Source organism: Lissotriton helveticus, chromosome 1_1 (genome assembly GCF_964261635.1).
Source record: "Lissotriton helveticus chromosome 1_1, aLisHel1.1, whole genome shotgun sequence".
Taxonomy (NCBI): Eukaryota; Metazoa; Chordata; class Amphibia; order Caudata; family Salamandridae; genus Lissotriton; species Lissotriton helveticus.
In genome coordinates, this window is record NC_136057.1 from 356,022,152 (window position 1) to 356,043,211 (window position 21,060).

The window sequence follows — 21,060 nt, forward strand, 5'->3', positions numbered from 1 at the left end:
CCCGTCATGGGTCGAGGTTGGCGGGGGACTCCACGTCCCTCCCCGGGTCCCTCTCGTCCTCCACGCAGGCGGCTGCCTCGTCGGTCATGTCGATGCCTATCCTTCTCCGCCCCAGCTCCGGTCCAGCCCCGTCTCCTGCGCCGAGCGCTGTGGCGGAGGTCGCTCCGGCATCCCCACTGGCGTCGGACGACAAAGTCCTGCCTCAGATTGCAGACTTTACGGCGCCAGGACGGCATTGGGTAGTTGACTCGTCCTCGGACTCCTCTTCTCCTGAGGTTCGACGCTTGTTGGTGTCATCCTCCCCGGAGACGGGCCGACGTGTCGTGGCTTTTTCCCTGGCGTCGTCTAAGGGCGGCTCCACGCCGTGTCTGCTGCTGCGATCTTCGCCAGAGTCGTCGCAGGTCCCCCACTGCTCAGTCCCTCTTCCTTCTTTCCGGCCCTGGCCCTTCCTTCCTCTGGTTGGCTTGGGGGATGGCCGCCTTAGCTTGCAGCCGTCGCCTACCTAGTAGCTGCTTTCCCCTCCGCGGGGCCCTACGGAGGCAAGTGCGACTTCGCTCGTGCTGTTCCACGACTGTGGGAATTTTTGCGCATGGGTGATCCAGCTAAACATTTCCCGGCGGATCATCTTCTGGGGGTACTCCATCAGGGCTCTAGTGATAGGGAGCTGATGCTTTCCTTCGAGGGTTCACTCCATTCTTGTCTTTTGGGGACTTGGGGCCGCCCCACGGGGGACCCAGTGCCCCAACACCATCTGCACTGCCACCATCCGGCGCCGCATGATCTGCTGTGTCTTTCCCTCCACCCCTGTACCAGAGGCCCACTTTTGCAGCATGCCTTTCCCTCTCTGCCGCCGCTGTTGTCTCCCCCGTCACGGGAGGCCCACTGGCTGGACTCCTGGGGGCGCAATATGCTCGCCTCAACCAGTAAAGCTCTGCGGGCCCTTAACACTCTGTGTGTTTTAGCTAGGGCCACTTCTTGCTTGTGGGACTCGGCGGAGTCCCTTATGTCTGCCGCTTCTCAGGAGGGTTGATTTGAGGCACCATGTGTTGGATGGCCGGAAACTGGCAGCGTTTATTCTGCGCTCCGCTTTGGACATCTCGGAGGTGCTAGGTCGTGCCATGGCTTCTCCGGTTGCCCTTCGGCGCCATGCCTGGCTTCGGGACAGTGTGGTCCCGGAGAACATTTGGTAACAGCTGGTGGACCTTCCTTTCGATGGTGCTCTTTTGTTCCACGCCCCTTCGGACTCGGCTATTCAGACGTCCCCCTCCTCCTCCGCCTTCTTCTCGTCCTCAGTTATCTGTGAGTTTATCTAGTTCTTGGAAGTGTTCTTTCGTTGGGGCGGGTCGCCCCAGTTGTGTGTTCTGTATGCTTCATGGCCACTCGAATCCTCCTTGTTGGGACTGTGGTTCTGTTGGCTGCTCGCCAGCCCTTCTTGACTGTTTGTTTTTGCTTTAGGTTTTCTACACCGTGCTGGCCCTGTGACTAGGCCTGCTGTTTTTTCTCTTTGGTTGCTTGACAAGACTTCTGCGGTTTCTCCGCAGGTATTTTCTGTTGTCCTCTGCTGCGGAAGTTTTTTTCCCATGAGGTTCCCATGTTTTGGGACGTAACATGCCCTATGTGGGGCAGTGGTAGCTGTTATACAGCTCTGTTATGCGCCGGGGAGATGTGATCGCCTTAGGGCCTCTGTTCTCCGTGGCGTTAAGGTATGTTGCCAATGCAATTCTCTTGCTGATGGTTTCGGCTTTGGCTGACGTCTGGCTTGCCCTGAGCGCATCCTTCTGCGGTGCTCTCGGTGTCTGGCTGTACTTGCTGGTGCTGACCTACTGTTTTTCTGCACCATTGTGCCGTCTTGGCGCTTTGTCTTGTCCGTTCCTTCCAGTGGGCTTGGCACTCAGTTATACCCCTCCTCCTGGTGGGAGGAGATGATCCCTGAGTTCTTGTTCCTTTTCGGGCGCAGTCTGTCCCGGCTGGGCGCTGGACGGTTCTTCCTGGGTGACCTTGAGCTGCCCTTTTTGGCTTCCGCCTGCTTATTACTGGCAGTGCCGTCTCTCTGGTCTTGCCATCTGGCTGTGTTAGGCTCGGCTGCCCTCTTCACTGGGTGTGTTTATGGTGGGGGGAGGCTTGCCTTTGCTCTGCTTCTTCTCCTTGGAGTCTCTAGGTTGCTCTTCTTCTTCCGTGCTCCTCTTCCTTGCCTTGGCCTTAAGCGGAGGTTTTGTTGCCCTCTAGGGGTGTGGGGTGCTTTGGCCGCCTTTCGCCTTGCCTTGTTTCCTCTGATGGGTCAGGACGGGCTACCTCTTCTCTTCTTTTTCCCGCATCCCCTTCGGGGTTGGTGGTCTTCTGCTTGCGGACGTTACCCTTGCCTGGGGGAACGGGGCTCCTGGTCCTGTCTTTGGGACTCGGCCCCTGTGGCACCCTCTGTTATGACCAGGCTGGTGGGGCCCTCTCGCAGACCCTCCTTCCCTCTGGGTATGGCTAGGGTATCTATTCTACGTGAAGGAATCTGCGGCTAGTAGTCTCTATCAGATGTACGAGTTACTTACCTTCGGTAAAGTCTATCTGGTAGAGACGATTCAAGCCGCAGATTCCTTCACGGCCCGCTCTTCCTCCCCGTTCTGCGAGGGCTGTTTGTCATGGTCTCCTGCATTCGCCTCCCTGTAGGAGGCTATGTCTTCAGCGCGTGAGTTCTGTCGTTCTTTTCTGGAAGGATGTTCGTCCTGTTTATTTGTTCCTTCCTCCCCTTTTGGCGCTTTGGAGGATGGGTTTGTTGGTACTTCAGTGCCTTTGCGTTCTAGTTGCCCCAGGTTGGGGCCTACCCCTCCCTTCTCTTGCCCCTTTCATTGCTAGGGGTTCTGGCCCCTCTGCTATCCTCTAGGTTGGGGTCTTTTGGCAGGGCCTCTGCCCTTGTTCCTTATAAGGGTTGTCAGGTTCTATGTTGGGGATGTCTTGGGGTCTTGTCATGCCTTGTTTGTCCCAGACTGGTTCCCCTTCATTGTACTTTGTTGGGGTTGTGGTCCTGTTATATGTTGTCATGACACTTTTCATGTGTTCTTGCCTCCAGGGGGGACTATCTTTGTACTGGCAGGGTTGCCGTTCAGGGCAGTGCTCTGTTCTTTATTCTTTTCCCTGCCTTGGATACTGCAGTGTTTGGCACTGCTCCGTATGGTGGTGTTCTCCACCATCCTTTTTTTCTTTCGCACACTGTTCCTATACTCTCACAGTTTTGTCTGATGGCTCTGCGTTGCAACGCGGAAAAGTTCTCCGAAGAAAACTGATGTAGGCACGCCGGGGTGGGGCTCATGCGACCTCGCTGACGTCACATACGCGGACGACGTCTGGGCGGAGTCGCGTGATGTCGTCCCCCTGGCACGCAGGGATGCTGTGGCAATATTTTTCTGGGTCCAGTCTCACGCCTGGGGATGATTCTAAATGAAGGAATCTGCGGCTAGAATCGTCTCTACCAGGTACATCGCTACCAAAGGTAAGTAACTCCTACTTAAGGCCCACCAGATGCCAGTGGGGGGCAGGATTCGTCATCACCTCCCCCACTGGCGCACCATTACATCAGACAGGTGGGTTCTGGAGATTGTTCGAAGGGTCTACCCCCTCCCCTTCGAGTTCCCTCCCCCCCCCCCCCCCCTCCCTCCAGCCATGCCACTGCAGTTCCACCGCATGTCGGGGGATCATGTGGCACTTATCCAGCAGGAAGTTGCGGCCCTCTTGGCCAAGGGGGCCATCGAGCACGTTCCGACACCAGAAGTAGGTCATGGTTGTAACTCCCACTACTTCTTGGTTCCAAAGAAGGACAAGGGTCTACGTCCCATCTTAGACCTTCAGAACGTCAATCGCTTCCTCCGGAAGGAGAAGTTCAAGATGCTCACTCTGGCTCAGATCTTTTCTGCTCACCACCCACAAGACTGGATGGTGGCACTGGACCTGCAGGATGCTTATTTTCATATTCCCGTCCTGCCGGTCCATCGGCATTACCTACAATTCACGGTGCGCCAGGACCATTTTCAGTTCACCGTGCTCCTCTTTGGCCTTACCAGCGCCCCTCGAGTGTTCACGTAAGTAATGGTGGTGGTCGCAGCTCATCTGCGCAGATCAGGGGTTTCAGTCTTCCCCTATCTCGACGACTGGTTGTTCAAGGCGGGCTCGTCTCGGTCGTCTCCCACCTCCAGACTACGGCCGACCGACCTGCATTTGCTGGGGGGGGTTTCCATCAACGTGCTAAAGTCGCACCTGATTCCTTCCCAGAAGCTCCTCTTCATCAGAGCGGTTCTGGACACGGCGTAGTTTTGGGTTTATCCTCCCGAACAGCGAGTCCAGGATATTCGGGCTATGATTCCGATCTTTCAGCCCTTGTCCTGGGTTTCGGTCAGGAAGACCTTGAGGCTGCTGTTACTCATGGCCTCCTGCATCCTGCTGACCACCCATGCCAGGTGGCATATGCGGGCTCTGCAGTGGGACCTGAAGTTCCAGTGGGTGCAGCATCAGGGAAACCTGTCCGATTACGTCCAGATCTCGGAGGGCACTGCACAACAATTGCAGTGGTGGCTCATGAATCCGCATTGGGTCAGCTGCGGATCCCTCTCCCTTCATCAACCGGAGCACACAGTGGTGACGGATGCGTCCCTATGGGGCGGCCACATGGGATAGGCGGGGATCAGAGGCATCTGGTCTCCAGCAGAGTTCCGGCTCCATATCAACCTTCTGGCGCTTCGGGCGATTCTTCTTGCACTGAAGGCATTCCACCCCTCTGTCAGGGGATAACACCACCGCCATGTAGTATTGCAACAAACAGGGCGGAGTGGGGTCGTGGACCCTATGCCAGGAGGCTATGCGCCTCTGGACATGGCTGGAACATCACAGCATTTCCTTGACGGTTCAACACCTGGCAGGTTCTTTAAACGCCAGGGCGGACGAACTCCGCCGCCGGTGTCTGATGGATCACGAATGGCGTCTTCACTCGGAGGTGGCACAAGGTCTCTTTCAGCAGTGGGGAGAACCTTGGTTAGATCTATTCGCCACTGAAGAGAACGCGCAATGTCATCAGTTCTGCGCATTGGAATTTCCAAGGCGGCGCTCGCTCGGCGACACTTTTCGTCGCGAGTGGAGTTGCGGTCTGTTGTACGCCTTTCGCCTATACCACTTCTGCCCAGAGTTCTGAAGAAGATCAGACGCGACCGGGCCCAAGTCATCCTTGTGGATGCAGACTGGGCTCGAAGAGTTTGGTATCCTGAGCTACTCAGTATGAGCCTGGATACCCTGATCCGACTGTCTCTGCGGGAGTATCTTCTGTCGCAGCAGCAGGGGACGGTTCTCCACTCGAACCTGCTCAGCCTCTACTTACATGCGTGGAGATTGAGCGGCGACAGTTTATTCTATTTGACTTGCTTCCCGAAGTCTGTGATGTCATTCTGGCAGCCGGTATATGCCTGCAGGTGGAACACATTTGTGTCATGGTGCACAGCGAAGGCTGTGGATCCCCTTTCTGTCCCTCTTTCTGAGGTCCTTTTGCTCTCCTCTGGGCACTATCAAGGGCTACCTTTCGGCCATTTCAGCCTTTCTGAGGCTTCCAGATCAGCCTTCTCTTTTCAAGTCCCCTATTGTACAGAGATTCTTAAAAGGCTTTACGCATATGTTTCCTCCTGTTCCTTTCATAATGCCTCAGTGGGACTTGAATCTTGTTTTGACCTACCTCATGTGGGCTCCCTTTGAGCCGCTTCACAATTGTCCCTTACGTCTTCTGACTTTGAAAACTGCCTTCCTGGTGGCTATCACCTCTGCCAGGAGAGTGAGTGAGCTTCAGGCTCTTTCTTGTAAGCCTCCTTTTCTGTCGTTTCATCCGGACAAGGTTGTTCTTCACACTTGTCCTTCCTTCTTGACAAAGGTTGTCACTGCCTTCCACATCGGGCAGACTATCACTTTGCCCACTTTCTTTCCGCCTCTGCATCCTTCCGGAGAGGAAGAGAGGCTCCACCGTCTGGACCCAAAACTTGTGCTCTCCTTTTACCTGAATCACACACAAGCATTCCGGGTGAATGACCAGCTCTTTGTTGGCTACGCAGGCGCCAAGAAAGGCCGGGCTGTTCACAAGAGGACTATCTCCCGCTGGGTCATCTTGTGTATCAAGGCCTGTTACTCTATGGCTAAAAAGGAACCTCCGGTGGGGCTGCATGCCAATTTTACCAGGGCAATAGCAGCCACTACGGCAAGACATCTGTCAAGCTGCCACGTGGGCTTCACTGCACACCTTTACAAAGCATTATTGCCTTGACAGTCAGGTTCAGAGGGACGGCTTCTTTGGCCGTTCTGTTCTCTGTGACTTTCTGGTGTAATCTTATTCGCAGACCCACCACTGGGGTTGGTATTGCTGGGGTATCTATTCTGAGTTAAGGAATATATCACTAACGTGTCTCTTTCAGATGCTCAAGTTACTACTTGTGTAACGATATATCTGTAAGAGACATTAGTTAGTGATAGATTCCTTACCGCCCCACCCATCCCCCCTTTCTGCTAACTGATTACTGGTGTTAAGGTCATCCTTTCGGGCCCTAGTTTCTGTGCACCAGTGGTCAGTATCTTACATGGCTCGGCGTTCTGTCGCGGAAAGTTGTGTACAGAACTGACGTCAGCACGCTTGGCCGTGTCTAAGTAGCTCCAGTGATGTCATCTCTGTGAATACGACGCCAACGACGCACGAGCAGCCGTACGATTATGCCTATAGACGCGCAGGGGTACTGCTGACGAAAGCTTTCCGGATCCAGTCTGATGCCTGGGGATATTCTAAGGTAAGGAATCTATCACAAACTAATGTCTCTTACAGATATATTGTTACACAAGTTGTAACTTGTGCGCTACGTCCTGGCCAAGAAGGAGCCTCCTGCATGTATCAGAGCTCATTCTACTAGAGTTAAATCTTCCACATCTGCTTTGGCTAGAGGTGTCCCTGTTGTAGACATTTGTTAAGCTGCAACATGGGCCTCCCTCCACACTTTTGCGAAGCATTATTGCTTGGATTCTGAGGTGATGTGGGATGGCCATTTTGCTCTTATCTGTGCTGCAGGACTTTTCGGTATGAGAAGGTGGACACCCTCCTCCAGGAGCAGGACTGCTGTGAGATTCAATTCAAAAGGTGAGGAATCCACAGGCAGATGTATCCATCAGAAGAACAAGTTACTTACCTTCAGTATCTGGTGGATACAGTAGCTGCCTGTGCATTCCTCACTGAATCACCCTCCTCCCCATTGTCCACCTACATATACCAAAAAAGTTGTAATTGGTTGACATGGTTGTTTTCCTATGTCTTTTGCTTGTCATGCTGTTGGTTGTTAGAAATTGCTTTCTTTCTTTAGCTTTTCCTCTTTGACTCTATACTGGTTGTATTTGTGTATATATTGTATCCTCTATACTCCAATTATGTTGTCGGTCCACCCGTTCGCCTCGAAGCCACTGAAAAAATGTGTGGCATTGATGTCAGCACGCTGACGAGGTCTTCTTATGGATTTCATTCTAACTTTCCTCATGTATGTGCAGTTTGAAACCATTCATTGTTGCTCCATGTGTCTCTTGACCTAATAAATTGCCTTTTTGGTGTCAACGTATCTCTGCCTACATGTTAATGACGTTGGACCCTGACAAGCTTTTTTTGTGCACTTGCCCTTCCTTTGTGCCTAAGGTGTCCTTTCCATATGGGGGATTCATTCTCTAACCTTTTTCTTCCGTCATCTTTACCCCTTTAATGAGATGGAGCAGTTACACAGACTGGAAATTAAGACTTGTTTTCTGTTGCTTTAGGTGTTTCTCAGAGGGGTAATACTGTGACAAACTTCACTATTTCATGTTTGTTTACTCTTTGCATAGAAATTTGCAATGCTTTGCTTTGCCGAAGAAATACCCTTTTTCAGATACTCCAGCCCATTACACCAGGGTCATGGAGACTTTTACAGCGTTGTCCATGGGTGTTTCAATGGTAACATTTTGCAGCCTCAACTTGGACTTTGATTCACACGTTTGTTGAACACTAGTACTTGGTTGCTCAGTCTTGAAGAAATGGCAGCTTTGTCAGAGTGATTTTCATGTTTGATTGACACTCCTCCTTCCCACCTTATGTTGGGCACTGCTTTGAAACTCAGTCATAAGATGAGAAATCCTCAAGGAGTATCCTTAAGAGCAATTTACTTACTTTTATAAACTCCTTTTTCTAGTGGCCACTGTAACTTCCTTCAGATTCTTCTCCTGCTTTCCCACCTACCCAAATTTATAAAGTTCCATTCTATTAAATCTTCTTGTGTCAGCTGACGATTGTGCCTTGGTCAGGTTCCTTCTCTGCAGGCCCACTGATGGGTGGGAAAAAGTGAAGAAACAAACACCAGTACTTCACAATTTATATATAATCTGATGCTGTCACGTCCTGGGGAGACGCTGGAGAGTTGCTGCATAGCGTTTTCCTGATCTAGTCGGGCACCTGAATATTCATATGGTAAGGAATCTGCGGGATGATAGACCATCCAGGAGAAAAAGTGTTACTGAAGGTAAGTAATTTACTTTACTGCCATTCGCTGAAGGGGCCGCCTAATGAAATATAGGTTCCATACCGCTGCAAGTATGCAGGGATCCTATAGGATTTTGTTAATGCTAAATATGTATCCCCACTTCCTTGCGTCCTGTACTGAAAGCAACAGCTCTAGATGAACAGAGTGCCCTCCACGGCTAAGTTAAACAATCTCCTGCTTTTCGTTACTTTTCAAACCTGTATGTATGCGTCCTATCACTTATCAGTTTGTCTGTCCTGTCCTGGAGTGAAGATCCCAGGAGCTCCTCTTGTGCTGAATAAACACTTTTTCTGAAAATAAAAAGTTTTACCATGTGGTATAAACCTAACTGCTTTAGTACATATCCCTTTCCGTTGCTAACTTTCTGCTTTTTGTACTGTCAATGACAATATGTGTGTAAATACCAACATTCATGTCCAGTTGCAGGAATATGTTGCCATTCATGCAATAACGTTTTATTCCCAGCCTCCTTAATTATAACATAATTTTGTTTCTTCATTTCTGTGAGTGATTTACCGGCTTGATTTGGTTTCACCAGCTGTGAAGATGCTCAGTTTCTCCCACATTTCATTTTAATATAGTCTTCATGCCTGGCTAATCATAATGGAGCACTGGCACTTACTCGCTAGCCATGTATAATTGTAATAGTGCTTGCCTATTGGGTGTTGATTGGGATGGGTCCACTACTCCGAATAATCACATCATTGCACTTGTATTTATGAACTCTGTGTGCTTAACACTGTACAGAGTGAATGGCATAACTACCTGGCTTGGGTGCTACATACTATTAATGTGGTTCTAGACTTTGACATAGAATGGCCATGCCACTTCCCCAAGATTAAACTGACTGTGTTTACACTCCCGAGAGGGCACTAAATTGCGTCCACCCACACCAAAGGTTAAACTGGATCTGAGCACCTCTTCAATGCTGGTGGATCCTCCTCATTGTAAAGCACAGTAGTACTGAAATGGCCAACCAGTGCTCCCTGGTTCTTCTTTTCATAGTCAGTGGTACTCTAGCTTGCCTCGAAATGATTGAAATATTTGAAGTATGAATTGCCTGTTCTGTATATCATCATATTGTGCTGCAGAGACTGGGAAGTCCAGTGTTGGTCAAGGGCACTCCTTAGATACAAAATAAATTGCCAATTCATCTCAGTGCCTAGAATTGAGGGCCGTGCATGCTATCTAGACCCCTGACCAATTTCTCAAGTATTAATGACAAAGATAACAATGTTTCACAATATTTAAAGAAAGATTTAAAGTCTGTGCCTCCTAGAATGGGGGCTCTTCAATTGCAAGGTAGTTCTACTGTGCTTTTCAGTGATAATCTTCATCGTTGCTATTGTGTTACCATGCAGTTCTCATGTTGACCATTACTTAACAAAAGAGCTATGTGTTCATATCTTTTCTTAATTATTTCTGTGTGCTGGTTTTTATGTTTAACTGTTTGATTTTGCTCCATTTTTTTTTGTTTTAATTCTTTCCATCCTAAAGTCAGTTTATGTACCACACGCGCTGGCATTCAAGAGATCATACGCCACAAAGGTAGTGTTTCATTCCCATTCATTGGTCTTTGTTGCATGCACGGAAACTCATTTCTTCTGTCATCTTCACTCTAACAATGTCTATTTTTGCTTGCACGGATCTCCAGAAGTGTTGGTGGTGTGTACTCTGTGTATGGGACTTGGTGGTGTCGGGCACTGAGGAACCCTTCCTTGGGACTTTTAGATTGTTGACATTAAGGATCCTTCTTTTTGACTGAGCACGTTTTTCAGCTGCAGACCATCCAAAGATAAAGCTGCATGTGGTAGCTCTGCATTCACCAGTTAATGAATGTCAGTCTCTTCCTAATTTCTTTCTTTCTTTTTTTTTTTTTATTTTTTTTTAGCATAACCAGAAAATCACCTGTTTACCCCAAATTTTCAATTACTTTGTGCCATGGGTTCATAATGAGATGTCTTATTTTTGCCCATATCTAGGTAATAAATGGTGAAAAGTAAAACACGCCAAAGTAGCACAGGGGGGCTGGAGTTGCAGGAGTTTCCAATTCTGACCACTATCACCACACCTAAATACATTCATTAAAGGTTTTGGGACAGTGACTAGTAGAATCTGGAAATGTGTGGAATTTTTTCCCCAAAGATTCCAGGGGCTATTTGGCTGATATTTACTACCTACTCTGTACTGGTAGAAAATAAGTGCCGGTGGACAGGTTGTATGGTTTGAGGGTAGGCTGTGGCCTTGCCAAGAAGAGCATTGTCTGCTCCACCAAAATGCTGGAGGGAGCTGGCTGACTCATTGTCAGTGAAATTGCTCTCCCTCCCTCGCAGCTCCACTATTAAGTGAGGCCTTCCCCCGAGCCCCTGCACTCTCGAGTGTTGGTGTTCAAGGCCCTCCTCCACCCGCAGGTTTCACCTGCACCTAATCCCTGGTGGTCCAGTGTACCTCTATCTCTGTTCTCTTGCTCCGTTTTTTCTCTCCTTTTTTACTCGTTTTTCCCTCACTTCTATCTCCCCCCCTTCACTCTCCTTCTGGGTCTTAACCTCAATTTTCTGTTGTTTTCCCCTCATTTCAAGCTTCCACTTCACTCTCCTGAGTATTTCCTCCGTTTTTTACCCTCATCTCAATCTCCCCCCTTTCACTCTCCTGTGTCTTCCCCCACTCTTTCTTGCACTTTTGCTGCCTTATTTGCACTTTTCTCTCTTTTTGCCTTTTTCCTCTTGCCTTTTAAAGCCCGTTTTTCCCTGCGGATGCTGCCCCTGCGGCCCCTCCCCCCCAGCACGACCAGTGCGACTGGCCCAATCCAGCTCCCCTCCCCTCTCCCGCCTCACAGCTGTCCAGCCCTTCCTGACCCCTACTCAATGGCGGCCACGGCGGGGACAGGCGAGCAAGACCACTGACTCATTGTCAGTAAAATTGCTCTCCCTCCCTCGCAGCTCCACCATTAAGTGAGGCCTTCCCCCGAGCCCCTGCTCTTTCGAGTCACTCGAGTGTTGGTGTTCGAGGCCCTCCTCCACCCGCAGGTTTCACCTGCGCCTCATCCCTGGTAGTCCAGTGGACCTCTGTCTCTGTTCTCTTGCTCCGCTTTTTCTCTCCTTTTATACTCGTTTTTTCCCTCACTTCTACCTCCCCCCTTCACTTTCCTTCTGGGTCTTAACCTCCATGTTCTGTTGTTTTCCCCTCATTTCAAGCTCCCCCTTCACTCTCCTGTGTCTTTAGTCCGTTCACTTGTTTTTTACCCTCATCTCAATCTCCCCTTTCACTCTCCTGTGTCCTCTATCTCTTTCCTCCACTCTTTCTTGCACTTTTGCTGCCTTATTTGCACTTTTCTCTCTCTTTTTGCCTTTTTCCTTTTGCAGCCTGTTTTTCCCCGCCACTGCTTCCCCCCCCGGCCCCTCCCCCCAGCACGACCAGTGCGACCGGCCCAATCCAGCTCCCCTCCCCGCCTCCCAGCTATCCAGCCCTCCCCAACCCCTACTTAATGGTGGCCACTGTGCGGCCGGGGCGCCAAATGCAAGCCCGTCTGCGCCCGTCCGCGACCCGACTGGGACCAGCGCCAGGATCCCTGGATCTCTGCACTGCCAATGTTACGACCAAGCGGCATTTCACACTCTCAACCCAGGCCACAACAACAATTGCAAGCTAGCATCACCAGTCGACACCCACGGACCCTTCAGCTGTCACCGCTGCCGGTACACTTGCAGCACCGCAAAGACCACTGACCCAGCGCAATCCGCCCGCAAGAACACAACTGAACCGAAAATCCTGCAATGCATCCTCCTTAACGTCCGATCCCTCCACAAACACGCCACCTAAATTTGGGACCTCCTCGACCGCACTACCCTGGATGTAGCATTCTTTACCGAAACCTGGACCAACAGCACCTCGGGACTGGACATCGCCATTCCCCAAGCATACAAGATCTCCAGGAAGGGCCGCCCCACCCGCTCTGGAGGAGGAATCGCCATCATCCACCCTCCGTCTGAGCACACTCCCCGACGAGCCCACAGACCATGATGGAACACGTTCACTTCAAGCTACTGGCCAGCCCTACCTCCACCCTCTGTTGAACCCTCATCTACCAACCCCCTGGACCCTGCAGACCTTTCGCCAACTACATCACGGACATCATCTCCCCGCATGCCATCGCTTCCACCAACTTCACCCTACTTGGAGACCTCAACTTCCACCTCGACACATCCCTCCCGGACAACCTCCACAACATTGGACTCCGCCAGATCGTGACTGAACCCATGCACTCAGCAGGACACACCCTCGACCCCCTCTTCACAACAGGAAACTCCATCACCTTCAGCCACACCACCGAACTCCCATGGACTGACCATCGATACGTCCACTTCACCTTCAGAACACCCACCATCCACAGACACCAGCACCTGCTCTCACGAAGAACCTGGACCAGAATCACCGACGACCAGCTAACCTCATCACTCAGCAACTCCACCCCAACCATCGCGGAAAACGACGCCAACACCGCAGCCCGAACCCTGCACAGATGGATCTCCAACAGCACCAACACCATAGCTCCCCTCAAGAAAAACAACAACACCCACGCCTGGAAAGCTAGATGGTTCACCACCGAACTTCGAGAGTCCAGACGCACTTGCCGACGCCTCGAAAAGGCCTGGAGAAACACCAAGTCCACAGAAGCCCACAACAACTTCAGAGCCGCCTCCAAAGCCCACAACCAACTCATCAGAAAAACGAAGAAAAAAGCAATTTAAGACAGAATCTCCACTCATGACACAGCAAAGAACTCTCAACATCACCAAGGAGTTCGCCCAACCCACCAGCGAGTCCACCGACATCCCTCCCTCACAAGACATCTGCGACAAACTCAGCACCTTTTTCCACCACAAAATCGAGAGCATCAAGAACAACTTCGACAAAGACAACCAACACACTGAACCCTTACCAACCACCCCCGACACCCTGAAGCCAGCGATCGACAACTGGACAGCCCGCACCATCGAAGACACACTGAAGACAATGAAGTCAATCCTCTCCGGAGGCCCACAGACCCCTGCCCAACCACATTTTCAACAGAGCCGCCGACACCATCGCACCCATGCTTTGCCACACCATCAACCACTCTCTGGCAACCGCCTCGTTCTCTTCTGACTGGAAACACGCTGAGATCAACCCCCTGCTGAAGAAACCCTCGGCGGACCCCACCAACCTCAAAAACTAAAGACCCATCTCCCTGCTCCCGTTCCCAGTGAAAATCATCGAGAAAGCCATCAACAGCCAACTCGCCACATTCATCGAAGAGCACAACATCCGCGACTCCTTCCAATCCGGCTTCAGAAAAAAAACACAGTGCGGAAACCGTCCTCCTTTCGGCAACAGGCGACATCCGTGCCTTACTGGACAAAGGTGAAACAGCACCCCTCATCCTCCTCGACCTCTCAGCGGCGTTCGACACAGTCTCTTACCGCACCCTAAAACGCAGACTCCACGAAGCAGGGATCCAAGACAAGGCCCTCGACTGGATCCGCTCCTTCCTCTCCGGCAGAACGCAGCGGGTCAGACTCCCCCCTTTCCTCTCAGACCCTACACCTACCACCTGCGGAGTCCCCCCTTCAGCCCTACGCTCTTCAACGTCTTCATGGCTCCGCTCGCCCCCATTGCAGAACCTACGGACTCAGCATTGTGTCATAAGCAGATGACACCCAACTCATCCTCTCCCTATCCACTGAACCCAACACCGCCAGACCCATCTTTTGAGAAGGCATGTAAGCCGTCGCCAAATGGATGAAAAACAGCTGCCTACAACTAAACACAAACAAAACAAAAGTACTCATAATGGGCCCAAACCCAGACGCCTGGAACGACACCTGGTGGCCCCCTGCACTCGGAAGCCCGACCACCCCCATGACCCACGCACGCAACCTGGGAATCATCCTGGACTCAGAGCTCAAAATGGACTGGCAGATCAACTCCGTCTCATCCTCCTGCTTCTACACCCTCCGCCTCCTACGCAAGGCCTTCAAATGGATCCCCCTCGAACACAGAAAGACTGTCCCTCACGTCCTGGTCACCAGCAGGCTCGACTACGGCAACACACTCTATGCCGGAATAAACAAAAACCTCACCCCCAAGCTGCAGGACATCCAAAACGCCACTGCAAGACTGGTCGTCAACCTGCCAAGCCACTGCCACATCTCCCAGCACCTGCGCACACGCCACTGGCTCCCCATCGAAGCTAGAGTCACCTTCAAATGCTAACCCACGCTCACAAGGCCCTCCACGACATATCTGAACAGCCGACTCAAATTCCACGCACCCCAAAAGACCCTACAATCAGCCCAGCTCTCCTACGCCGTGGTCCCCCGCACCAGAAAGACCAGATCGGGAGGCCACTCCTTTTCCTTCCACGCTTTCAGTGCCTGGAACGACCTTCCGCTCCACCTCCGACACATAACATCGCTCCCCATCTTCGCAAGAAACCTCTAAACCTGGCTCTTCGACAGACCCCCTTCTTGATGGACTGGAACCTGTGAGACCCCCCAGCGTTTTGAGATCCTTACGGGTGAGTAGTCGCGCTTAACAAACACCTGATTTGATTTGATTTCTTCAGCTCTACATTGCAATTTTAGTGGTTCCAAAGTTACAGCTGATAAAACCGGCACAACGTTTCCAGACCTGGTCATCTCAGGTCTCAAAACACTGGACCATTTGTAATTGACTGGAGCGCTATGCCCTTCCTTAGGGTTTCTGCTCCAAGCAACTCACAATAAGTGTCTTTGAAGATGGTAGTACGATGAAGCAATCAAAGCCTAAGCTGAACAGGAGATGGTTTGAAGTTTGGAACCATATGCAACATAAGTTACCATTAAAGTCAATAAATGTAAAGGTTATATCTGAGTAAGTTGATCAGATGCACAACATTACAAACTTAAGCAGTAAAAAATATGCACAAAGGTGAAAACTGGAAGATGCTAGTCCTAACCATTCATAAGTTCTGACCGCAAGCAGAAGGGGAGAAAGCAGCAGAATGCCACGCCGAAAGAAACCCTGAGACCAGTGTAACCTACATAGTTCATTGTGTTCTATGGGACCGTGTTGATTCATTCAGCACTATGGACAACAAATTCAGCATACAGTGTCCTGAAACTCAGTACTAACATTGTTTTATTTAGGGTAAGATTTTGGTAAGAATAACAAACCAGGTGATTTTGTGAGATACTAGGTCCTGTTGCACCTCACTGTTACAATTCCATTTGGATTTTGGCAAACGAAAGGATGTGGCTGCTGTGTTTCTCACCTTCTAATAAGAAAAGAGCTCCTGTTAGTAATCTGGAGAGACATTTCGTCCAGGGGTGAAGCAATGGATGATGCGTTGCTGTTTGGTAGTCTCATGGAAGGGAAAATGGCACTTAGTTGACTTAGTGCACTTCTAGGCACCTTCAGACTCTTAGGGTTCAGTTGGGAAGTGCTTCCTCCAAATGACATTGAGACTTCCTTCTGCTTAAGGTCAGCTCAGATAACCAGCCCTTTCTTGTTTTTCTGGGAGTCCGGTTGGGCGCTCTCTTCTAGGAAGTGTCCTAATTCATTCTACTTTCAATGGAGAGATAGGGGAGCACTCAAAGGCAGGCTGCTCTTTGTAGACACTTGCTGCAGGCAGTCAGATGCAGGCTCCTGCTGTGCGAAAGGACAGTGTGTCACCTGTTGCTGCTGGAGAAGGAGAGGGCACCAGGTTATTATTCACCTATGGAAGTTTATGCGCCACTAAGTTCCTCTATGCTGTTTTGGTCTGTTTTGATATAAAGCTGCAGCTTCATGTGCTAGGTTTGACAGAAATGAATCTGTGTACTTGTGAATACATATGCTCTTTGGCAATATGGTGTTCTTTGTCACTTGGGGTTATTTTAATCTCATGCTGTATCCCAAAAAGAATATTTTACCTACCATAAACCAGGTAGCTACCACACACCCATGTGGGTAAGGGTTATTGGCTGCAGAAAAGGTAAAAAAAGCTTGTGGCTTTTTTGGGCCCACAATAAAAATTTCTATGTCGATTATCAGAGCCAACATGATAAAGGTTAGACACCTTGGAAATCTATGTAGGACAAAAATAACAAATTTGGGACAGCTTAGCATCCCAGAGTTTCGCCCTTGCCTCAATACAGTAGAGAGAAAACAGGTTCACTAATTTGCATACTCGTGTGGAAAAAAAGTTTTGAGCAACAGATATTCATTTAAATATTAAATATGTCAATTGGCTATTAGTTGTGGATTTCTCACCTTAGATTTACCCCATGTGTCAGACTAGATCTGGAGAATTTTTCTTCAGTACCCCTGCGCGTCAGTAGGTGGCGTCGGTTGACCCCTCGTTGGCGTTGTGAGCTGCGGAATCGGTATCTACTTAGACGCCGCACCTGCGCACTGATGTCCGTTCTTTCTTTTTTCCGCCCCAGCCAGCTCAGATCCAGAGAGAGCGGTACCTCTAGTATTTTTTGACTGTCTTTTTTCAACTTTTGTCAACTTCTTTCTCGAGTCGTTTGACCCCTGGTGCACAGGTATGTCACATCGGCAGACCGGCTTCAAGCCTTGCGGCTCCAGCAACAAGCGGATGTCGGTGACGGACCCACATCTGGTGTGCCTCTGGTGTCCGGAGCATGACCGCGGCCCAAAGTCATGCTCCGACTGTCGGGCCATGACCCGAAGTCTTTGCGGGAGCGGTCCCGAAAGCTTCTGGAGGCCCGACAGTCAGCTCCGCGCCGCTCGAGGTCCCAGTCGAGAGGGAGGTCGAGGGGCCGGTCGCGGATCCATCACCACCACTCCTCTTCGAAGTCTTCGTCTTTTGGTAAGTCGAAGCACATAATGAAGGCGTTGAAGCACCGTCACTTTTCGTGCTCTCCCCGTCCGTCGGCCGCTGCGGGATGCGTAAGGTAGTCATCCGGCTCTGCCCCTGAACCTGTTCAGTCAGCTCTAAGCCTCCCTCCCTTTCGGGGAGCCGGAGCAACCCCTGTCCAACTACGTAGCTTTTATGAAGCCCTACACTCCATCTTTGGGCAGCCCGACTCCGCCGCATACTCAGCTGGGAGTTCTAGGCCTTCGATGCCGGCGGCTTCGGCCCTGGTGCCACAGGGCCTCCCGGGATCCAGGCCTAGATCCAGATTGGCGCTGTTCGTCCTTATGACACCTCCTCTTGTGTTGAATCCATTGGCGACACCCACGCCCCTTCCGACGCTGCTTGTGTCCCCAACCGACGTCAATCCAATCCTTCCCCTCAATATGGACACGGAGCCAGACCGACACCGGTACTGGCACCAACCGGTACTTTTGTACCCTTGTTCTTCCCTGGTGTTCCCAATCGCCCTGAATGGCAACCAGAGGAGGTTGAGAGGGACTGGGAGGAGTCTGTGGACCCTCTGGCAGACCAGTTGGAGGAACTGGACTGGAGAGAGGAGTTGGGTGAGGCCAATGGTCTGGACACTTCCCCAGACCTTGGCATGCTTTCTTCCCCTACCGTGGCTACGGAGGAGGGTGCATCATACGCAGTGGTGTTGCATAGGGCGGCAGAGGCCTTAAACCTTGAGCTTCCCATGGTGGAAGTCAGGGCTAACCTCCTGACAGGTGCTTCAACTGGCAGCAGCCTCTTCTGCTGCGGTACAATGAGGCCCTCACGGACATCCTTCTGGGCACTTGGTCCAAGCCCAGCACAGGGGCCCCTGTAAATAGGATAATTGCCCAATGCCACTGCCCGGCAGACCCCATTTCCTCTCCCAATACCCTACCCCCGAGAGCTTGGTGGTCCTAGCCTCTACTTCCAAGGGTGCATTCCCTACCGCTCCACCTAATTGGGATTCCAAGAAGCTGGATCACCTTGGGAAGAAGATGTTTTCTTCTGCTAGCTTAGTACTGCGGTCGGTGAACACTGCATGTCTCTTGGGCCGTTACACCCCCTCTGTGTGGGGTATGGTCTCGCAGGTGCTGCCACAGTGCCCGGAGGAGGCCCGGGCCGTTCTCTCCCGTGCAGTTGCTGAGGGTAGAGATGCAGCACAGTTAACCATACGTTGTGGGCTGGACACCGCCGACTCGCTATGCAGGACGATTTTAACGTCCGTAGAGCTGAGACTCTACGCCTGGCTGAGGTCTACTGGCTTTTTTGGCGATGTCCAGTCGACTCTTTTAGACATGCTCTTTGATGGTTGTTGCTTTCGTGGCTAAGGAAAGGGGGGTCCCACCATGTACCACACAGAGCCACAGGCCTGCGCAAACAGCCGGGGACGTGGGACCCAGCGTCGTGGGTCAGGGGGCCAGTGGGCATGCCAGGCCACCAGTGCCCTCTCTGCAACAGCCTCCAAACCTTCCTAGTCCGACCCTCCAGGGCAGGATTCGCCATCACCTCCCCCACTGGCAGAACATCACGTCGGATAGGTGGGTTTTGCAGATAGTCCGAAGGGGCTATTCCCTCCTCTGTCGGAGCCATCAAGTGCGTCCCTGTGCCAGAAGTAGGTTGTGGTTGCTACTTCCACTGGTACTCAGAAGGAAAAAGGCCTGCGTCCTATCTTAGATCTCAAGGACGTCAACCGCTTCCTCCTGAAGGAGATGTTCAAGATGTTGACATTGGCTCAGGTTCTGTCTGCTCTCGACCCTGGAGACTGGATGGTACCGTTGGACTTGCAGGATGCCTATTTCCACATCCCTATCCTGCCGGCCCACAGGCATTACCTACGGTTCACGGTAGGACACAAGCATTTTCAGTTTACCGTGCTCCCCTTTGGCCTTACCAGCGCCTCTCAGGTGTTCACGAAAGTGATGGCGGGGGTCGCAGCTCTTCTGCGCAGATCAGGAGTTCCAGTCTTCCCCTATCTCGACGACTGGCTGTTAAAGGCAGGCTCGCCCCAGGCTGTCGTCTCCCACCTCCAGACTAGGGCAGACCTCCTGCATTCGCTGTGGTTCACTATCAACATGCCAAAGTCATACCTAATTCCCTCTCGATAGCTCCTTTTCATCAGAGCGGCTCCGTACACAATGCAGTTTCGGGCTTATCCTCTCGAACAGCCAGTCCGGGATATTCAGGCTATGATTCCAATCTTTCAGCCTCTATTCCGGGTTTTGGTCAGGATGAATTACTCATACAAACATTCTCTACCTGTATGGATCAATAGGTGCTATATGTTGCAGATAAAAGGACACCCAAGAAGCTGGCCTTCTGACAAACGCATGCCACACACAAGATATCAAAACATATCAACATTTATTGGTGAATAATTCACATAATGTATTAAATAAGCAATAAAAAGAGGTTAAAGCACATTCCAGACCACACTCTCACCATTCAACCAATCAAACTCATATCCAATCGTACTCATGCGTCCTGGAAATCAGGAATCGGATCATACTCAAAGCCCCAAAAGAGGAACATTAATATATGGACCAAAGTAACCAACTAATGGTAATATTGATAATATTATTTAAGGATGACACAGATTACTTTGCAGGATACTACAGTTCGCAAGGTCACCCTCCAGAGTCAGATCAACATATGGAAACAAGCAGAGTAAATCATAAATTTTATGTGGTCCACAGGAAAGTTGCAACGTCGACGCGTGTTTCGGAGTTCGACCCCCATGTGGGTCTCACCTTCCTCAGGGCGAATGCATAAAGGGCTATGGCCCTAGGGCGTGCCTAGAAAGGACAAGTAATGTTAACATACTATACAGAGCACAATTGATAGGTGTAAAACAATGTATGCCTATAAGGTCTAATCGGAAGGCTCGGCTTCAAAAGGGTTGTGCAGCAAATACATTAAGCGGGGAACATGTGCATGGATATTTTAGCAAATCCAGTGCTGTAGTCCGCTCCCCACACTTAAGTAGATTAAGCAGGGGTTGCCACTGGCCCTTTTGGACTATTGAACTGGACCGCACTCTTGTATTAACTAGTTGTACATGTGCCTCTTCTCTTTGTAGACAAATAGCTCAAAACTAAACCTGTTAAGGAATACCATCACAGAGGGGTGTGGGATGTGGGCCGACAGCAAAGGAAACAGAAAGCGAAATTACAAAATAATGAACATATGGAAAACAGAGCAAGGGACAAATAGAAAAAGTGATCATGAGATACAAAGGAAAGAAAAAGTAATATGAGAGACAAAAGATGAGTTGATAGAGAAAAGAAAGCATGAGTGGTGGAAGGAAGAAGATATCAAAGAAAATAAATGCGTGAAAGTTGGGACGGAAGGATAAAAGGAAGAGTGAAAGAAGTAATTGTTGAAGTGAAAAGACGGACAGATAGAGAAGTGAGTATTAATATCTGAAATGGTGAATATATAGAAGTATGTAGAAGGGACAGATGGAGAAGAGTAAAAATATGGATATATTGATGGGTGTATGGCGGAAGAATGGATGTGTATGCTATAAGGTTGAAAGGATGGATGGATGAAAGGCCTGATGGGTGAGTTTATGGCAATGGGATGGGTTGGACCGATGAATGGATGAACAGATAAAAGTTTGAAATGATGCATGGA

General features: G+C 50.5%; 1 protein-coding gene across 27 annotated transcripts in view; it reads left to right on the forward strand.

The window, feature by feature from the left end:
- Nucleotides 1-21,060, forward strand: part of MICAL3 (microtubule associated monooxygenase, calponin and LIM domain containing 3) — a 2,019,125-nt gene that overhangs the window by 1,745,244 nt on the left and 252,821 nt on the right. For 25 of the 27 annotated variants that reach the window (XR_013606836.1, XM_078673602.1, XM_078673604.1 and 22 more), the window contains one exon: nt 10,053-10,103. The exons of the other annotated variants lie outside the window; for them this stretch is intronic. Coding sequence is in view for 24 of the 25 variants with exons in the window: in XM_078673602.1 (XP_078529728.1) it covers nt 10,053-10,103 (51 nt within the window). In the remaining variant the exon portion in view is untranslated. The remainder of the gene's footprint in view (nt 1-10,052; nt 10,104-21,060) is intronic. 27 annotated transcript variants of the gene reach the window in all.